At 65.8% G+C, this 18,250-nt stretch overlaps 1 protein-coding gene across 1 annotated transcript; it reads right to left on the reverse strand.

Annotated features, from left to right (window-relative positions):
- Positions 1-690: 690 nt before the first annotated feature.
- On the reverse strand, positions 691-15,590 carry SLC6A18 (solute carrier family 6 member 18). Its single transcript, XM_047848473.1, has 12 exons — positions 15,431-15,590; positions 11,088-11,228; positions 10,181-10,318; positions 9,414-9,709; positions 7,891-8,001; positions 7,026-7,138; positions 5,785-5,913; positions 4,091-4,247; positions 3,483-3,687; positions 2,930-3,089; positions 1,695-1,857; positions 691-861 (listed from the first exon to the last, which is right to left on the reverse strand). Exons 1-12 carry the CDS (start codon positions 15,588-15,590, stop codon positions 691-693), a joined length of 1,944 nt encoding a protein of 647 aa, XP_047704429.1.
- Positions 15,591-18,250: the final 2,660 nt, after the last annotated feature.

Consider the following 18,250-nt stretch of genomic DNA (forward strand, 5'->3'; position numbering starts at 1 on the left):
ACATATTCGAGTCTCTGAGAAAGTGTTTAAAGGACAAAGGGTAGTGTTTCTCAGAAAGAAGGTCGGGAGAGCGGCCAGCACTCGCTGGCGCTGGCTGTGGCTCCAGCCAGACCCCAGCCCTTGCCTGTGCTCACGCAGGGAGGACCCATCCTGGGATGGGAGTGGCTGGGCCATCGCTCTGCAAGGGCTCCCCGCACGTCGGTCATAGCAGACTCTGCCCACGCACAACCCAAGTGCTCCAGGCACAGAAAGGGGCTTCTGTGGGCGAAGGCTTCGCTTCAAGCTCACCATGGGGACAGCCTCCACTTTTCCTTGGAGGTCACCCTTCAGGCTCCCTCAACTCTTACGGTGCCAGGCCCTCGGCTGCACAGGCCCTGAGATGTCTGCACAGCAACCCCCCCCCCCCCCCGCCCGTCCTTCTGCCCGTGGATGCGCTTGCTGGGCTCAGCGTCTGGCCACCCAGGTGGCAGGGCCCCAGGAGCTGGACACCAGGCTCTCTCCCATTTGGAGGACAGTGTGGACCATGCGGATGGAGGCAGGCTGTACCCGGAGCAGGGTCTGGGGAGCGCGACGGTGTTGGGAAGCAGCAACCACAGGCCTCAGGATGGGGGCAGGTGTAATGTGAGCACGTGGCACACGGGCTGGCCCTCCCCGCCACCCCCTGCCCAGCCCTCAGCAGGCCCCTCCGCCCTACAGCTTCGGGCACCTGTCCCGCCCGGTGTCCTTCTTCCGTCTGTGTGCAGCGAGCAGCTGGGCCAGTGCCACGGCCGGGACCCACAGTATAGGCAGGAAGCACAGGAGGACACAGGCGGCCTGCACCCAGCCCGGGTAGGACTTCTCCTGCCGCGACGGGAACCGCACCTAGAGGGACACGCGGCCACGGGGGCTGAGCGGTGGGGGGCGGCCTCACCCTGCCCCTTCTCCGGGGAGGGGGCGCGGTACGGGGCCCTGAAGCCTCGTGGGGATTGGGGGTCTGGGGTTCGGGACACTGTGCCCTGCAGAGAGCCTCCCACCGGCCTGAGCGGCTGCTCCAGCCTGACCTGCTGGACGCGGGCGGACCCTGTGCCCCCCCGCCCCCCGCTCCCTTCTCTGTAAGGCAGGGCAACACCGCCCACCTGACTTTAGGCACCTCTTTTGAGGCCAACGTGAGGCACTAGCGTGTGAATCTGATAGGGCAAAATTCGTGAAAATTCTTGACAAATGTGCCACTGCTCCTTCTGCAGTGTCTGGCAATGTCACACTGGGGAGAGGACGCTGCAGCACAGACGAAGTTTTGAGGGGCCAGAGGTGGTGGCCGGTCAGGGCGTCACAGCACCGAGTGCAGCCCAGGGGACAAGGGCTGGCCCCAGGGAGTGACCTATGCTCCTGTCCTCACGCGGCTTGGTGGCAGCTCAGTGACACGCATCCTGCACACCTTCCTTCAACTCGGACCAGGAGTGGGCATCCGTGGGCCAGCCCCAAGGTGTGTGCGACGGGTGGCTCAAGGCCATGTCCCTGCGTGAGCCGCTCCAGGATCTGAGGGTTGCTCTGGTCCCCCCACCACTGACCGGGGCCCACGGCCCCTGCCAGAGTCAGCTCTGACGCCCCGTGGGACGCTGGAGTTCCGGCGGCCTAGGGTCTCGGCAAAGGCGGCCCACAGGGTCGCGTAGGGCAGCACCGGGGAAGGGCCAGGCCAGGCCCCCCAGAGGACGTACGTATTGGGTGTCCCAGGCCTTGTAGCTGAGCGGCGTCCAGGCCAGGGTGACAACGTAGGCCACAAAGATGGTGAGCAGTAGCAGCGGGCTGACAACCTTCCAGGTCACCTGCCAGTAGAGGCCGGGCCGCCTCCCCGTCATGCTCTCTACGTCATCGCTGAACCTGCCACAGGGACACCGGGCTCGGGCTCACTCACAGGGCTACTGAGATGTGGCCCACGGGGCCGTCCCCCACCTCCGCGCTGAACTTTCTGAGCCGCCGCCAGCTGGGGCAGCACTCTCGGGTCCTGACGGGGACTCACCCCCCCGCCCCCCAGGCCTGCGTGGAAAAGGTCCAAGCAATCAGATCGACCAGTCGGGGGAGAGGGCTGGACAGGCGGGCCTCCTGGGGCCTCCCAGCCTCTGCCAACCCCAAGGAGGAGGCCGGCCCGGGCCCTAGTAAGTTGCCCCGGGCAGGCCCCGTGGACCTCCCCCTGAGGGAGGCTCCAGCTGCCGAGAGACAGTGTGGGCAGTGGAGCCCCGACGGGCCCCAGCCGTCCTGAGACCCCACGGCTGGTTGTACCCAGGGCTCACCATGTCTCCCCACGTTGTGGGCCAGCCCCGCTCCTGCCTCTCTAGGTGGCCAGCGTCCCTCCTTGGGACGAGACCTCTGGCCCCTGTACCCACAGAGTAGCGATGAAGGCCCTGGCATGCAGGGCCTCCCGGGACCCCTTGAGGAACAAGGACAGAGGTCACAACTGCTGGGACCATCTGAGCAGGGCTATGGTTGGGGCAGCAGGTGTGTGACAGGTGAGACTGACAGGTGTGAGTACAAGTGTGAGTCCAAGTGGGACAGATGGGCACGGATGTGGGGACAGGTGTGACAGGTGTGAGAGCAGGTGTGCAGTGGGCCGATGCGGGCAGGATGGGCGGGACCGAGAGGGGCGTTCTCAGAGGCCTCTGGGATGGGGGCGACCTTAGCAACCTGCCCTGCCTGGTTGGAGACCAGCCATCTTGCCATCACCACCGCCCCCTCCCCCCCCCGCAGAAGGTTGAAGGTCGCACAGCCAGGGGGAGCAGAGCCCCCAGGGCGCTCCTTGGGAGCTCTGGGAGCCGCCCCGTTTGTTTTGGGGAGAGGCTCAGGCGGTCCCGCCCCGTCCTGTGCTGCCCGGGAGACCGGCTGCTGGATGCCCGGACGCCGTACCCTCAGGGGCGCGGGGAGCAGAGGGCGGGGCCCCGAGGGGCGGCTCACTCACCGCTGCACGCCATAAACGTAAGCCACCCCGACCACTTCAAAGAACGCAAAGACCATGAGGTTCAGAGGCGCAGCATAGTTGTCGAAAATCTCCAGCCAGTAGTTTCCCGACTGCAGCGTGAAGCAGATCGCCGAGAGGAAGCAGACCAGGCAGGCCAGCCCTGGGGGAACGGGGCCCCCTGGTCTGAGCGGCACCCGGCCTCCGCGGCCCCCGCCCCGGCCCGTGCGCCCCCTCTCCTCGTCCGCTCCTCCCGCCGCCGCCCTGCACCGTGGCCAGAGACAGGAGGGCACGGGATGGCAGCTTGGTGTCGGTGAGCAGTGCTGGGGCCGGTCGGGGGGAGGGGGGGGCCGGTCTGCGCCTGCCCGACCCCCTGCTCTCCTGTGCTGGCCCTCGTGGGCTGTTGGGTCAGGGAGAGAGCCACCGAGACCGGCCCCGAGGGGTGACGAGCCAGACCCAGCCTTCCCCCGGGACAGGGCCACAACCCCAGAGCCTTCGTGGACGAAGGGTATCGGGACGGCGGGTGGGAGGACGGGGGATGGGCCCGTCCACTCACCAGTCAGGACCTCCTTGGGGATGAATCTGTGCGTGACCCCCATATCCAGGAGTGGCGTAATGATGCTCTCCATGTTCCCGAACATGGACGACAGGCCCAAGGTGAACAGCATCCCAAAGAAGAGCACGGCCCAGCCGGGGGCCCCCGGCATGTGGAGGATGGCTTCCGTGAAGATGATGAAGGCCAGCCCCGTGCCGGAGGCACTCTGCAATGCACGTGTGCCAGCAAGCCCCAGGTGACACATCGTGGTGACCGACAACCCCCCCCCCCCAAGGGGAAAGCAGCGGCCCCTCCCTTTCTGGCTGCAGGACCAGCCACAGCTGTGCCCCTGAGGGGACAGAACCTCTTCCCCTTCAATACCTCGCAGCCAGCGGGTGACCGCGGGCCCCGGGACGTTGGGCTCAGGTGCCCGTTAGCTGCCCTGAGAACCCACCTTCTGATGGCCCACCCCAGCCTGCTGCCCCCGCCAGACACACTGCATCTGAGGCCACAGGCGCTCTGGAAGCCAAGCCTGGCCGAGGCACGGGGTCGGCCCAGTGTCCTTTATCCACAGCCCGCAGGCCGGTCTGGGCCAGGCCTGTGGAGAAGGTTTGCGGCCCCTCAGGTACCTTGTCCAGAAAGTCTTCCAGGCGGCAGGTCTCCAGGCAGAGCCGGGCCACCGTGTCGGGCTGGGTGGCGTTCAGGTGCGAGAGGACGGCAGCATAGTCGTCCCTGTTGACGCTCTGGTCCGGGAGCTCGAACGCGTTGATGAGCCGGAGGATGTTTCTGCAGAGACAGAGGCCGGCGCTCGATGGGCTGGGCGCCCTGCACCCCGGAAGCACCCGGGAGGACAGCAGCCCTCGCAGGGGGGTGCTGAGGGACCGGGCCTGCGGGGACGCTCCCCGAGGGCCACAGTGGGGTGGTGGCAGCACCCTGGCCTCCTCGACCTGGGCCCCGGGGCGGCGCCCTGGAAGTGTTTCAGGAAGAACCGGGGCCCCTGCTTTCCGGCCGCCTGCTGCTTCCGTCAGTCGCTCCTGGTCTTCAAGGCTGGCGGCTCACGCACAGGCCGGTGGGCGTCCCCGGGCGTTTCGATCTGCCCGCTTGCTGTGTGCGTCCGTGACCCTGACGTTAGGACCGGTGCTGCTTCTGGGGTTGGCAGTGGCCGGGCCCAGAGTTGCACCGACGCCCTGCCTTCCGCGAACACCTTCACAGTCTGCTCAGCGCCGTCGTGATCGCGCTTTTGTGCTCTTTGCCGGTGATTTGCTATTTAAAATGTCCCCCGAGTGCGGCGCTCGAGTGCTGTCTGGTGTCCCACATGCCAGGCGGCCGAGCCGGGGCGCACAGGGGAGCCTCGTCAGCTCTGCCGGAGTCACTGCCGCCACCCTGGGCAGTGTCCACGGACCGACACTCGTTCACAGTGCTCCGTGGAAACAGCTGGAAGTACTGACCCCCCCCCGGCCCCCACTGGGGGTCACGCTGTTCACTGTGTGGGCGCCGCAGCCTCTGGAACATTCCGCAGGGTGCACGCACCCCACTGTGCCCAAGCTCAGGCTGCCCGTGGCGCAGCTGCTCTGTCTCCCCCTCTGCCCTCAGTGTGGCCCTAGCGTGGTCAGAACAGGTGGCGCTGTGGACAGGGGCCTGGTCGTGGGGCCACTCTGGGCGCTGTGGGCGCTTGGTAGCTGGTACAGGGTGTGCCTCTGCTCCCCTCTGGGTTCTGGCGGGTGAGCCACCGCCGTCTGCAAGCTAGAATCAGCTGTCTTGGCACAGCTGGGCCATCGATGCAGTAGCTCCAAATGTGAGGCCATCCCGACCACCTCCATGTCCTGGGCTGTTGTGGCAAATGACCACAGACGGCCTCGAAGCAACATTCATCCTCCCCCAGCTCTGAGGCCGGAAGTCCCAGGTAGGGTGTGGGCAGGGCTGCGCTACGTCCTGAGGCTCCAGGGGAGGGTCCTTCCCGCTTCTTCCAGCCCCTGGTGCCCCAGGTGTCCCTGGGCTTGTGGCCGCGTCCCTCCAACCCTGTCTCTCTCATCACATGGCCTCCTGCGTGTGCGTGTTCACGCGTGTGTGCACACACGCATGCCCCTGCCTGCCTCTCATGAGGAGCCCGCTCACTGGGTCAGGTCCTCACTCAGCATGACCTCATCTTGACCCACATCTGCCAAAGACCCCACGTCCGCATCAGGTCACGTTCCAGGCTGCGGGTGGATGCGGGCTTCTGGGGACTCTCCACCTCACTCCCTAGGGATATAAGGGTGGTCGTGTGGGGCCCTGTGCTCCGCGGACACCTCACCCTCAGAGCCACCACGGGCACCGTGCTCACCTGTCCAGGCAACGCCCATGGTCGTTGGCCGCCTTGAATCCCAGAACGGAAAACATAGCAATGGACGCGTAGAGGGAGGTCAGGCTGTTGACCAGGGAGATGATCACTGCGTCCTTCTCACAGTTGTTCCTGGCGGACACACGCACATTGTGCCGCTGTGCTCCGGGCCACTACGCACACACCCCCCCACGCCCCACCCTGCACACAGAGCTGGTATGCCGGCGGCCCTGAGCGCCGGCGCTGTTCCCGACGGTCTCCGGACTGGCTCAGACCCCTCCCCACTGACCCCCTCCCTGCCCACCTCCCTGCTGACCCCTCCCTGACCACACCTCCCTGCTGACCCCCTCCCATTGACCCTTCCTCACTGACCCCTCCCTGACCACACCTCCCCACTGAGCCTCTCCCCACTGATCCTTCCCTGCTGACCCCTCCCACTGACCCCTCCCTGCTGACCCCTTCCCCACTGACCCCTCCCTGACCACACCTCCCCGCTGCCCCCCTCCCTGCTAAGCCCCTCCCCAAAAGCCTCCCTGCCACGCACCCACCCCAACTCAGGGCTGTGGACTGGCTAAAGCCCTCAGCCCCCACCCTGCCCCAAGGCCTGGGCACAGGTCGCTGAGGAATGACACAGGCACCATGGAGCAGCCTTGCTGAGATGGTCTCCGTATGAGAGAGCACCCGAGCCCCTTGGAGCAGGCTGGGGCGGTCACTTGTCAGGGGCAGTCGTGCGAAGCACCCAGGCCCAGCACCCGCATCCCCACCCCTGCGCCTCTGAGGGGAGAGGTTCTGGCCACCGCGTAGAACCATGTTCGTGTGGAGGTGGCCTGGTTTACGACGCGGCGGATGGTGCGTTAGTGACCGAGCGGCTCGGGTCTCCCCCACGAGGGGAGAGTGAGCAGTGACCAGGGAGGCTGACACACACTGGGTTTCTGCTTTTCTGGCCTTGTGCATGGCACACACACATGGTCCCGTTGGCGTCAGCCTCCGTTACGGCCTTGTTCCTGGGATTGGTTATCCGGCACTCTTCCTCCGGGACACGCCAGAAGCTGCCGTAGGGGCCCTAACCCCAGCCCCCAGGGGATGGCTGAGTAACTGGTAGATTCCCCACGAGTCCCTTCTTATCACAGGTTCACAGCAGTTCACCCTCCCCCTGCGCTGGGTGTCCCGACGCAGGCGCTCTGTGCTGCTCCCAGGAGCTTGGGGACAGGAGGCCCGGGACCCGCCCTGAGTCCGGCCCCTACCTGTGCGGGTTGTAACTCGCAAAAGCGATGTGTCCTCCGAAGGCCAGGGACAGGGAAAAGAATATCTGTGTGGCTGCATCCAGCCACACGCGGGGGCTCTGGAGAATCCGCACCTGGAAAGACAGGGGGACCCCGTCGTGCAGCAGACAGGCCACACTGACCGGGGAGCCCACAGCCCCGGATGTCCCAAACGGGACATGTTAAATAAACCCACGGCTCCCATCTGCGTGGGGCACACGGGCTCTGAGAACGCGGCCGACAGGCCTCTCAGGGCTGAGGTCCCAGAGACGAGACGCGGGCGTGCTTCCTCTGCTCCTCGAAGACGTGGGGGCTCTGAGCGACCGAAGGGCCCCGGCAGCTCCACGTGCACGCGCTCCCTGGGGTTTCTGCTGCGGGGGACGGGACGGGCAGGCCGAGCCCACGCCCTGTGCGGCCCCCGGAAACTCCCAGGGGACGCCGGGGGCCCGCAGGGCGTGGGGTGGTCTAGGAGGGTGCGGGCTGCGGCCCTTCACCTGGCGGGGTGCACGCAGCGGGAGAAGCCCTTGGAGGTGGGGGGTCCGGGCACTAGGGGTGGGACGTCCGGGGCCCCGGCCGGCTTCTCCTCTGAACCCCACCCGCAACATCCCTCAGGCACCAAAGTCCACGTGTCACGAACCAAGCCCTCCGTCTGCTCCCTGCACTCTGACCCTACCCTCCTCCCTGAGACCCCATAGCATCCCCCCCGCCCTCACCCCCACACGGCCCCGGGTGCCCTGGCCTGTGGCTCACGGCCATGACATGGCCAGGGGATGGAGTGAGCTGGGCTGGGCTCTGGGTCTGACTCAGGTGTTTCCAGGAGCCCAGACTTCAGTTCAGACCAACTTACATCTGGCGTGAACAGGTACGTTAACCCTTTGACTGCCCCGGGCAGGCTGAGTCCTCTGATAAGGAAGATTGTCAGGACCAGGTAAGGGAACAGGGCTGTGAAATAAATTGCCTTAAGAGAAAAAAATCGTTAGACTTTGCAATGGTATCTGTTCGGTACAAAACCTTTAAGAGGCAGACGTGACGTGGCCAGGCTCCCGTCTCTCATCCGGGATTCGGGCTGGGGGGAGGTGGCCAGCAGCCCGGGCCTGGGGGTGTGGGCCCCAGTCAGTCTCTGAGGGTTGGGGGCTCACGGGGACGGTCACACGTGGGTTCACATACGCCCTGTGTCTGTGGGTGGGCACGGTCCCCACGGGGCAGGTGGGCCTCCCTCCTCCCCCCCGCCCCCGGTGCCCACAAGTGGCCACTTCGCAGGGACCACACACCCACCCGCACCCCTTTCCCCAGCCTAGGACCAGGGCCCCGTCAGGTGTGGTCAGGGGTCCACACAGAAGGAATCCGCAGACGACGGACGGTCTTCCCTCCCCACCGCCCCCAGGTCCCCGAGCACAGACTGACTGGGGAGTCGCCCGGGTGCCTCTCTAGGGCATCTGCTGCAGGGTCATTTGGAGTTTCTGGCTGGCTTGTTGGGCCTCACGGTTGCTTTGGTCTAATTCAGTCATTCTGGCCCTCTAAGTCATGAAGATGCTCACGTGAGAGCAGCTATAATGCTCACACCTGACAGTAAGTGTGCAGGCACGTGCACACGCCGGGATCTGTGTGAGGGGGCACAGCTGTGTGCCGGGAGCCGCGTCGCTGGCGTTGTGAGGGGGGATGTGTGAAGCCCCGGGCCTGTCCGCGCCCCCGGAGAAGAGAGGGTGCACGCCCGAGGTGGGCTCGTGGGCCCGGGGCCCCCTGGGTCCTCTCTGCTCAGGAACCACGTAACTCTCGCTACGAGACGGTACGCTGTTGAACACAAACGTGCCAGCCACGCACCCGCTGCTCACAGCAGTGTTTGTGAAATGTGCACCAGTCGGGGGAAAGCGGAGGGGGCAGTGCAGCGGGAGCGAAGGCCCCTGCCTCACTCGGCGGGCAGCATCGCTCCCAGAGGGACTGATGGCCGCGCCCCGAATCCATCCCTGAGACTGGACGGTCGCCGCTGAGAAGCTGGCACAGGACGTGGACGGGCGTCACCAGAAGTACCCGGGGACTGGGAGAAGCGGGGACGGAGAACGGAGGGGACCCGCCGGACACAGGATGGCGGGCTGAGCCCAGATTCAGAGTCGCACCAAACGCAGATGGTCTGAACAGCCAACAAGGGCAGGGACTGCCAGCCCAGGAAAAAAAGCGAGACCCGAACCGGGTGTGTCGACAAGAAACACACCCGACACGTAGAGACCCGAACAGGTTAAAAGGAGAAAGGGAAACACCTGCCACGTTCACGGAGTGGCGCAGGGTCCTCACATCTGCACCCTCCCAGCACAGCCTCCCAGCAAACACTGAGCCGAAGGGAGCTGGGCAGTGGGGTCCGCCCCAGGGGCTCACCTTCCCCGTGGATTCGATGCCTCTGATGACACACAGGTACACGACGCCCCAGGACGCGGCCAAGCAGGCCAGCAGCCGCCACTGGATGGAGCCGCTGTCGCTGATGTCGGCCGTGATGTTCAGCGTCCGCCGGTACCAGAAGTAGCCCACGGGGCTGCTGGCCTGGCACTCTGCCTCGAACCCTGGAACCCGGGAGGGCCCGTCAAGGGCTGGCCACGGGGCTCGGGCCTGGATCCGGGCTCTGCAGGCCTCCGCCCGGGGGTGCAGTTCGTAGATAATTGTCCTGGGGCTGCTGGCTGAGCGCCAGGCACAGCAGGTGAGACCCGTGCCCTCTGCTGCCCAGGGTGTCCAGCTGAGGCCTAGAGGGCTGACCCGGGGAGCTTCAGGGCCCAGACTTGCCCCCCGCCCAGGCTGGCCTTGTTCAGAACGTGCCGAACTCAAGTTAGTATCAGCAGAGGCAGGAAGGGAAGGGGGGGTTAGCACAGCTGGGCAAGCCAACTGGAAGACAGCTTTGACAGTGTCCCCTGACGGAGCGCTTGGCCCAGGTCTGGACTTAAGTCAGCAAGAGCCGAGGTGACAGCCACTCACCCTCCCGTCGCCGGGCAAGCACGAAGCTGTGCTGTGAGTACAGGGGTCCCTGGGGGCCCCAGGTCCATCAGGGGTTGGAGTTAGCGGGGTGAGAACGGGATTTCAAATGTGATGCTTCGGGGAGCCCGTGCGGGGCCCCTGGGAGCCAGGGCACTGAACCTCCCAGCCCTCAGCACTACCTGTGCGGTTGAGGTCCAGCGGGCACGAGCCCCAGGGGAGCGGGTTCTGGAAGGAGTTGAGGAAATACCACAGCACCCACGTCAGGACGGTGTTGTAGTACATGCTGACCAGAAAGGACACGGTGAGGCAGCCCAGCCCTGCGGACGGGCGACAGTCGGCGCCTCGCCGGGGTCCCGGCCACCCCGCTCCTGCTCCCTGCCGTCCCCAAGGCCTCCCGCTGCCCGCCCGGCCGCTGGCCTGCCTCTGGCCACACGCACTCGGGGGCCACACGCCGTTTTCGTGGCCACGTGGCACCGTCCTCAGCTGCGCTACCGTCTCCGTCTCCGCTGGCCTCCCGGGGAGGCCTTCAGGAGGCACCGTAGCCACGTTGCGGGGGGTGTCGTGTCACAGACCCAGGGGTGCCGCTCGCCCCCCCCCCACGCAGCGCCCACCTCACAGGCACCCCAGGCCCGGGCCTCTCCTCTGCCCGGGGCCTCCCCGGACACTCGGGAGCTCCCAGGATGTGTGGGCTCGGTGCCTGTGGGACACACACCCACGGGACCGGGGACAGCCTGCTGCCTGCCTCCTCCTCACGCTCTCTGGGCTCACCCCACACGGCGCCCCGCACCCGGGTCCCCGCTTGGGCTTTGGGGGAACAAAACGGCCTCCTGGGATGGGCGTCCTCAGACCGTGACTGGAGCCAGCTTCACAGGGGCGCCACGTGTCCTGCCCCGTCACGTCCTGCGTGCGTGTCCTGCCCCGTCACGTCCCCATCACGTCCCCATCACGTCAGGGCATCTTTGGGGCGGGTGTGAAGCCACCAAGCGTGGCCTGGCGTGACGAGCTGACACGGGGCTCCCGCGGGACCCGAGGTCTCCCGCCCTCCCAACCTCTACGGGCGGGGGGGCAGGGGTGGGGGCAGCCTACCCACTCCGCCCAGGTAGGGCGACACGGCCTTCCACACCCCGACGCTGCCTGTCCGCAGGTGCTGGCCGATGGCCAGCTCGATGTGGAAGAGTGGGATTCCCTCGAGGACCAGGGCAACGAGGTAGGGGATGAGGAAGGCCCCTGCGAAGACACAGTGGTCGCCGGAGGGTCAGTGTCTGCCCGGTGGGGCCTCGGACTCGGGGAGAGGTGTCCGCGGCCTCCTGAGAGGGGACCCAGGCCCGCACGTTGGGCCCTGGTTCTGCCACCGTTTGAAGTTGCTCGACACGTCCCACCATGTGACGCTGTGGCGGAGGGTTTCCAGCCACAAAGGGCAGTCTTGTCCTTACGGGGACGCCCCGAACCCCCATTACGGGCCCTCCTGTGACGTGGGGCTGCTCCGTGCTCTTGGGGGAGTGCTGGAGCACGGTGACGTCCCGCCTGAGTACGGGCTGGGACCTGTCTCTCCACGCCTTGGGCCGAGCGGGGCCTCTGCTCCCTGTCCGGGCGCCGGGAGGTGTGGGGCGGGGGCTCCAGAGGCCTCCAAGGGGACCCACACGGGCTCCCCGCAGAGCACCCACTGGGGTGGCTGGGGGAGCTACGCCTTTCCACGCGGTGAGCCAGCCATAGAAGGAGCGGAAAAGCCACGGGGTTGAGGAGTGAGGCTCCTGGCCTCTCCTGGAGCCCACAGCCCCGAGGGGTCCGACGTGGTCCCCTGGGGCGGCTCCTGTGGGGAGATGCCGGTTCCCTGAATCCTGCTGGACTCCGAGATGCTCTCATTCTGCCGGGGGGAGGGAGTCCTGGTCCCGCTACGGTGGGAGCCACATTTTCTTCCAGGTAACCACAGTCTGTGGACACCCTGGCCCTTAGACGCTCCGGGACTGACAGCCACTCCTCCCCCCTGCATGCACGGGCCTCAGAAACGCCAGGGAACCACACTGGCCGAAATGGGTGCAGGGCAGCGACCGTGCTCCCCGCGTCTGCCTGGCTCTGCTGAGACTGACTCTCCCCCATGAGCCGCGGGCTTGCCCTCATCGTCTGCCGGCCTCCCCCTCCTCTCTTGGGTCACCATCAGACGTTTTGACACGGAGTTGGGGCCCCGGATGGGGCTACATGGCTACAGAGCCCTCAGCCCACATAAGCTTCTGCACAGGGCTCCCGTGTTTGGGGCAAAACAGTGCTTGCTGGGGTCGTCCATGTAGCAGCGAACAGGTGGAGGGTCAGGAAAGTACAATTCTGAGGACACTCGGCCTCAGTGGCCACCCCGGGGAGGGGCGGGGAGGGGACAGGGCCTCAGGGGCTGGCTGAGGTCAGTCCGGCAGGGAGCACCTGAGGGGGGGTGGGGACAGGGCGGGGGGGGGGGGGCGGGGAGGGGCGGGGCCTCAGGTGCTGGCTGAGGTCAGCCAGGCAGGGAGCACCTAGGAGGGGCAGGGCCGGGGAGGGGTGGGGAGGGGAGCCTGTCTTCGTAGCTAAGCTGGTGCAGCTGAGTCTGCCGTGCTTGGGGGAGAAGAAACAGAGCAGGTCTGTGATTACGGAGACCGTGCGATTAGGAGGGGGCATCTCCGTGCGTGAGGGGCGTGTAAGCCCTACCCAGAGAGTGTGCCGACCGCGGCTTAGGTGAAAACCGCGCCTGTCGGGGGATGGCTGCTGGTCCCAGGAGGACCCAAGCATGTGCTTAGAGGAGTGGGACTCGAGCCCCGCCAGACCTCCAGGCTGGCGATTCGGTGGGCTGTGCCTCCGAGCGGAATGTCCACGAGACCCCGAGCCACGCGATTTGGAGAGCTTCCAGGCCGGTGAACACGGGCGGTGCTGGGAGGGCGCTGTGCCCGGTGCTCTGTCACCCCCACACCTGGCCCCGTGCACGCCTTCCGTCTGGCGGCTCCTGAGCCGTGTTCCTTATAAAAATCTGGTAACAGTAGCGAACTGCTCTCCTCAGTTCTGTGAACCTGACGTGGGGCTGGGCGCAGCCCTGAGTTTGTAGCAAAGTCAGGTAAGAGCTGTGGGTCAGCAGGGGACCCGCCACTTGAGGTCCGATCCTGAGCTGGGGGCCGTGCCGTGGGCCGAGCCCTCGACCTGAGGGGTCTGTGCTCAGTTCAGGGAGATGCGGCGGAAATGGGTTAAATTCTGCCGAGTCTCGGAGAACCGGTTGGTGTGGCAAACACCCTCACGCGTCCGCCGTCCGAGCTCGAGAGAAGCGGGAACTTTTCTTGTCTGGTCCCCGCCGGTCTCCGGGGCCGCTGAGACCACACTTCACGTGCCCACGCGGGGCGTCTGGGAGAGCCCCGTGCATCACCAGTGCCATCACCACGTGAGGGTGCCGGAGGCGACGTGCACCCGTCCCACGTGCTTAGCAGGTGGCGGAAAAGACTGCGCGGGCGTTCAGAGCCCCACACCGCTGAGAATCAGCAGATCAGGATGGAGAGAACGGCCAGGGGACAGAGGAGAAGACAGGAGAGTGATGTGCTGTCTGTGCGGAGGGTTGACGCGGTGTTGCCAGCGGGAAATCCTTCCCCACGCAGTCCAGACCCCACCCGACGCCTGCGAAGCCCTGAGAGTCTCGTGCGCGTTGACGACCCGCCCGTAAAGGTCACGTGGGAGGTCAACAGCCAATACAGAAGCCAGTGCAAGAGAGGAGCGTGGCGACTCTCCCTACGGGACGGTCAACCGCAGCGATTAATTCCGTGCGACTTTCCGGGCAAGGTTCTGTCGCCTGGATGGAGCCTCCGGAAACGGAAGTCCGGAACGCGGCAGTGCGGAAATCCTGGACCGCTTACGAGATGAGCCACCCGCTTGTGTTGCCACAGACGCGGTTAGAAGCGTTCCTGGGCTGAAGCCCGAGACCCCGGCAGGTGCGCGAAGAGGCCACTAGCGGGTTCCACGTCCCTTTCGCTGGGAAGCGCTGACCGCTCACCAAGAAGCCGGGTGGGTGTGAGAGAATCACGTGGAGGTGTGCCCAAGGGTTTTGCTCGATTCTGTGATGATGTTGCCCTTTACAGACCTGAATAATCATTAATGAGAGAGAAAGTACCCACCCTCAGGAGCGTGAGTTCGCGCAAAATAAAACTGTGATCTGTTATCTGCTTATCACTTACATCTTCTTATCGAAATAATCAGTAGTGGCCAAAGTGAGACAAAATAGGGCATTCTCACACGTGAGAGTTCCTTGTTCAGGAAAAGTAGGAGTTTTGAAACGTGAGTATTTCCTGACATTTCACCGAGAGTTTTCACACCTGGAAATAGGGCCTAAAGGAAGCATTTAGACACCAGGACCCCCTAGAGCCCAGGTGCCGGGGACTTAGACACCCTGAGCCCTCGGGGAAGGCAGCCCGGCGCATGGCCTGCGGCGATGAGGGTTCCGGAAGGTACGTCCCTGGACGGTCCCGGCACGTCGCAGCGCTGAGCCAACGGGCTCCCGTCTGTGTAGGCTCGACACGGCGCACGGGGCTGCACGGGGGCCTAGGGAGCGAGCCGGTCTTCCGCCCCGGGCTTTGCGTGATCCGTGCCAAGGAGCCTCTACTCTCAGGCGCCCGCCCGCCCCCGCCCCCGCCCCCGCCCCCGCCCCCATGGAAGCTCCAACACCTGTGGGCCAGAGGTTCCAGGACACGGGTCTCTTCCAGCTTCTGGTAATCAGAACAAAACTAATAAACCTTCCAGAAGCAGTATCCTCATAAACAGGGAAGCCATGCCAGACGGTGGCCCAGCCACGCGGCTGCCGGAGACCCCCACCCACATTCCCCCACCATGGCCTGACCACTGTCTGCCTACCGCTGCCAGGGGGGCCACTGTATGCCCTTGAAAACGGGAAGGACGACTCCCCGTCGGGAAAGGGCGGCGTGGGGTCACCCGTGCAGATTTCCATTTCTTCTGGGGGGGCCGACGAATCTCCCCTGCAGGAGACACTCCCCACATTGCCAACTGGACGCCTGGGGGGCCCGGGAAGATTGCCCCGTGGGACTGTTGGGGGCCCTCGGGTCTTATAGGTGCAGAAGGAGGCTTGAGGGCAAGTTGACCTGGCACCGAAACCAGACAGGGCCCAAGGTCGGACCCCAGAAAAGGACCAGCCTGGCCCGGGCGACGTTCCGTGTCAGCTCCCGAGGGCCCTGGGTGACAGGGCGGTTGCCTGACATCACCCCGGACTTGGGAAGAGATGAGGGCAGTCTGGCCGTGCAAAGGCCGGGCGGTAGGCGGCCCAGCCAGCGCGTACCTGCAAACCTCAGGGGAACTCGGGGGAGGGCGGTGTGCAGAAAGCACCCCTGAGTCCCGTAAGGCTGAGACGCCCTCGGACTGGATCTCGAGGGCCGGGATGCCCCCCGGGGACGGGCCCAGAGGCCCAGCCCACGGCTCACCTCCCCCGTACGTCTGGCACAGGTACGGGAACCTCCAGATGTTGCCCAGGCCCACGGCAAAGCCGATGCAACTCAGGAGGTACTGCAGCCTGTTGTCCCAGCTGGGCCTCTCGTGCCCGCCGCCGGCCCCGCGTGGGTCTGGGCCCAGGGCGCACGCCATGCCTGCCACTCGCTCCCTCACGGTCCCGCTCACACCCCATGAACGTCCGCGTTATTTAAAGGAAAGCCAGTGGAGCCAGTTAATTGGTGACTCGGGCCGGGCTCCTGCTCTAACTCGGGCGGTTGCTCCCTGACCCCGCGGCCTCTGCCCACCCCCCACCCCCACCCCCCCGCCCCCTGGCTCCTGCCCGGCCGGTGCGCCACCACCTCGAGAACATGCCCGCAGGGGCCTCCTGCTCCCTGCCGGGGACCTGCAGGCCCCCGGCACCGGGGCACGTTGGGTTGTTTTATGACAATCGGTGCCCTTCTCATCAACTGATTGAGACACGCTTGCAGCCTCACACGTCGCCGTGAGCAGTGGCCGAGCCCAGGCCCCGCACCCTCACCCGCTTTCCCCCGATGGCAGACACCCTGTCCAGTCCCAGTGGGACGCTGGCCGGTCACCTCGGCACACGCCCGCCACCTGAGGGTCCTTCCTGGCCCCGTCTCTCCTCTGCACTGCACCGTCATCTCAAGAAGGTTATGCGAGCGGCACCCGCGCGTGGGACCTGGGGCCGGGCCTGCGCCACGCGGCCATGACCTCAGGCGGCCCATCGGGGCACGGCCACCAGCCTGTCCTCCTCACGGTGGCTGTGGAGGTGCACAGGGCGTTCACTGTGCAGAAGGGCGTGGTCTTCGTGCAGACGGGGGACAAACGTCCAGGGAGGGAACAGGTGGCCTCTGGTGTCCTGTCCACTCCTAAGCCACGTTCATTTTCCGGAGACTGAGTGCGAACTTCTGGCCGGTGGCACGTGTCCCTCTTCCGGGGACGAGCACACGAGCGGAAGGCCCACCTCACCCCTGCACGCCCGTGTCCCAGAAGGACTCCCCAAGGGGGGCGAGTGTCAGGGATCAGGGCCGGGGGTGGAGGCGCTTCTCTTGCTTCCCAGCGCCCACCGGCACCGCAGGCAGCGGGTGGGACGGTGTGACGCCCACAGCACGGGGGAGGGGTGGGCTCGGCCAGGCCGGGGGCCCCGCGCGGTGGGCTCGAGGGGGACGGGCAGGCACAGCAGACTCAGCCCGGGCCACCCGCTGAGGCTCCGGACCCGTGGACGCCCCGTGGACGCCTGCGGGACAGGCGGGGCCCCCGGTGGACGCACTTCCAGGGGCTCCTTTCTGGGTGGGAGGGGGAGTGAGAAGGCGAGGGGAGGGTGTAGCCCCCGCCCAGCCCACCTGACCTCTGACCTCACAGGGCGCCGCGGCCTGCCCTTCACAGGGCCTCTCACCACGCCCCAGGCTCCGCGGACACAGCGACGTGGACGTGGCGTCCACGTGGCGCCCCCCAGCCAGACCCGCAGTCCACGCCGCCCGGAGCGACTGGGGCTCCACCGTCTGCTCATCCCTCTGCCTCCAGACAACGTTTAGGCCGAGAATATGAAATGGCGATTTATTTAGACCGGTACACGTGATGCCCACGAGACCTGCGTTTCCAACAACTTGCAGAGACGCCGAGTCTGTGAGCAAGGCACTGGCCGGCGGTGGGACGACCGGATGATCCCCCCCCAGGTCACACCCCCAGAATCCTCTCCACATGCCCCAGGGGGCAGCGCACGGACAGGTTACTGCAACTGTGTTCTCACAGCGGGGGTGGGAAGGCTTCGGGGAGAGGCCGAGGGGAGGGTGGAGGCCGGAGCGGGGCGGGGCGGGGGTCCCGGGAAGGCCCGGCACGCGGGGCTGCAAGCCAGCCGCCCGCACCGCCCCGAGGATTCCCCAGGTGACGGCACAGGACTGGACACACCCCGATGTTTGGAGGTTCGTAGCGGGGGCTGCAGGGCTCCGCTCCGTGGTCACTGCCAGATGGGAGGCGATGGGACAGGGATGTCACGGTGGGGGGGGGGACACGGCGCCAGGACCCAGGTCCCCACCCCTGCCCAGGGGATCCTCAGAAAGTCCAGTTTAACTTAAGTCTCCAGGCTTTTTCTGTGGAGGGTGGAGGCGACCAGCCCATTAAGAAAACCACCCCAGGGGGCGCCTGGGTGGTTCAGTTGGTTAAGCGTCCGACTTCAGCTCAGGTCACGATCTCACGGTCCGTGAGTTCGAGCCCCGCGTTGGGCTCTGGGCTGATGGCTCAGAGCCTGGAGCCTGCTTCCGATTCTGTGTCTCCCTCTCTCTCTGCCCCTCCCCCATTCATGCTCTGTCTCTCTGTCTCAGAAAAAAAAAAAAAAGAAAACCACCCCAAGTGCCACGTGACTGAGACTGGCTGTCGAATCCCAGAAAACAACCTTCACGAGACAGGGAGGGAAGAGCCAGAGCCCGACTTCACTGAGTGGCACCGAGCAGTTAGACCTCCCGGTCCTTGCCGTGCTCGGGACCGTGGACTGTCCTCGACCGTGGTGGCCACGGCCGAGTTACCGTATAACTGGCCTTTCCAACACCTGGCTACGCGTTCATGCAGTTCACTTCCTTTTAAGGAAAACACAAAGGTGGTTTCCGCCTCAGCCTGGGCCGAGCTGAGCTCTGTCTAACTGCTCATCTACCTGCGGTGGCAGAAGCAATGATTAACTGGCTTGGAACTCACTGGAATTCACTGAGCTGGCACTTTGCCAGAGCTCGGAGCTTGGGGGGGGGGGGCAGTGGCGTGGTCAGGCCTCCGAAGGACCCAGCCGAGTCTTCTCAGGCTCA

This window comes from Prionailurus viverrinus, unplaced genomic scaffold (genome assembly GCF_022837055.1).
Source record: "Prionailurus viverrinus isolate Anna unplaced genomic scaffold, UM_Priviv_1.0 scaffold_63, whole genome shotgun sequence".
NCBI classification, from domain to species: Eukaryota; Metazoa; Chordata; class Mammalia; order Carnivora; family Felidae; genus Prionailurus; species Prionailurus viverrinus.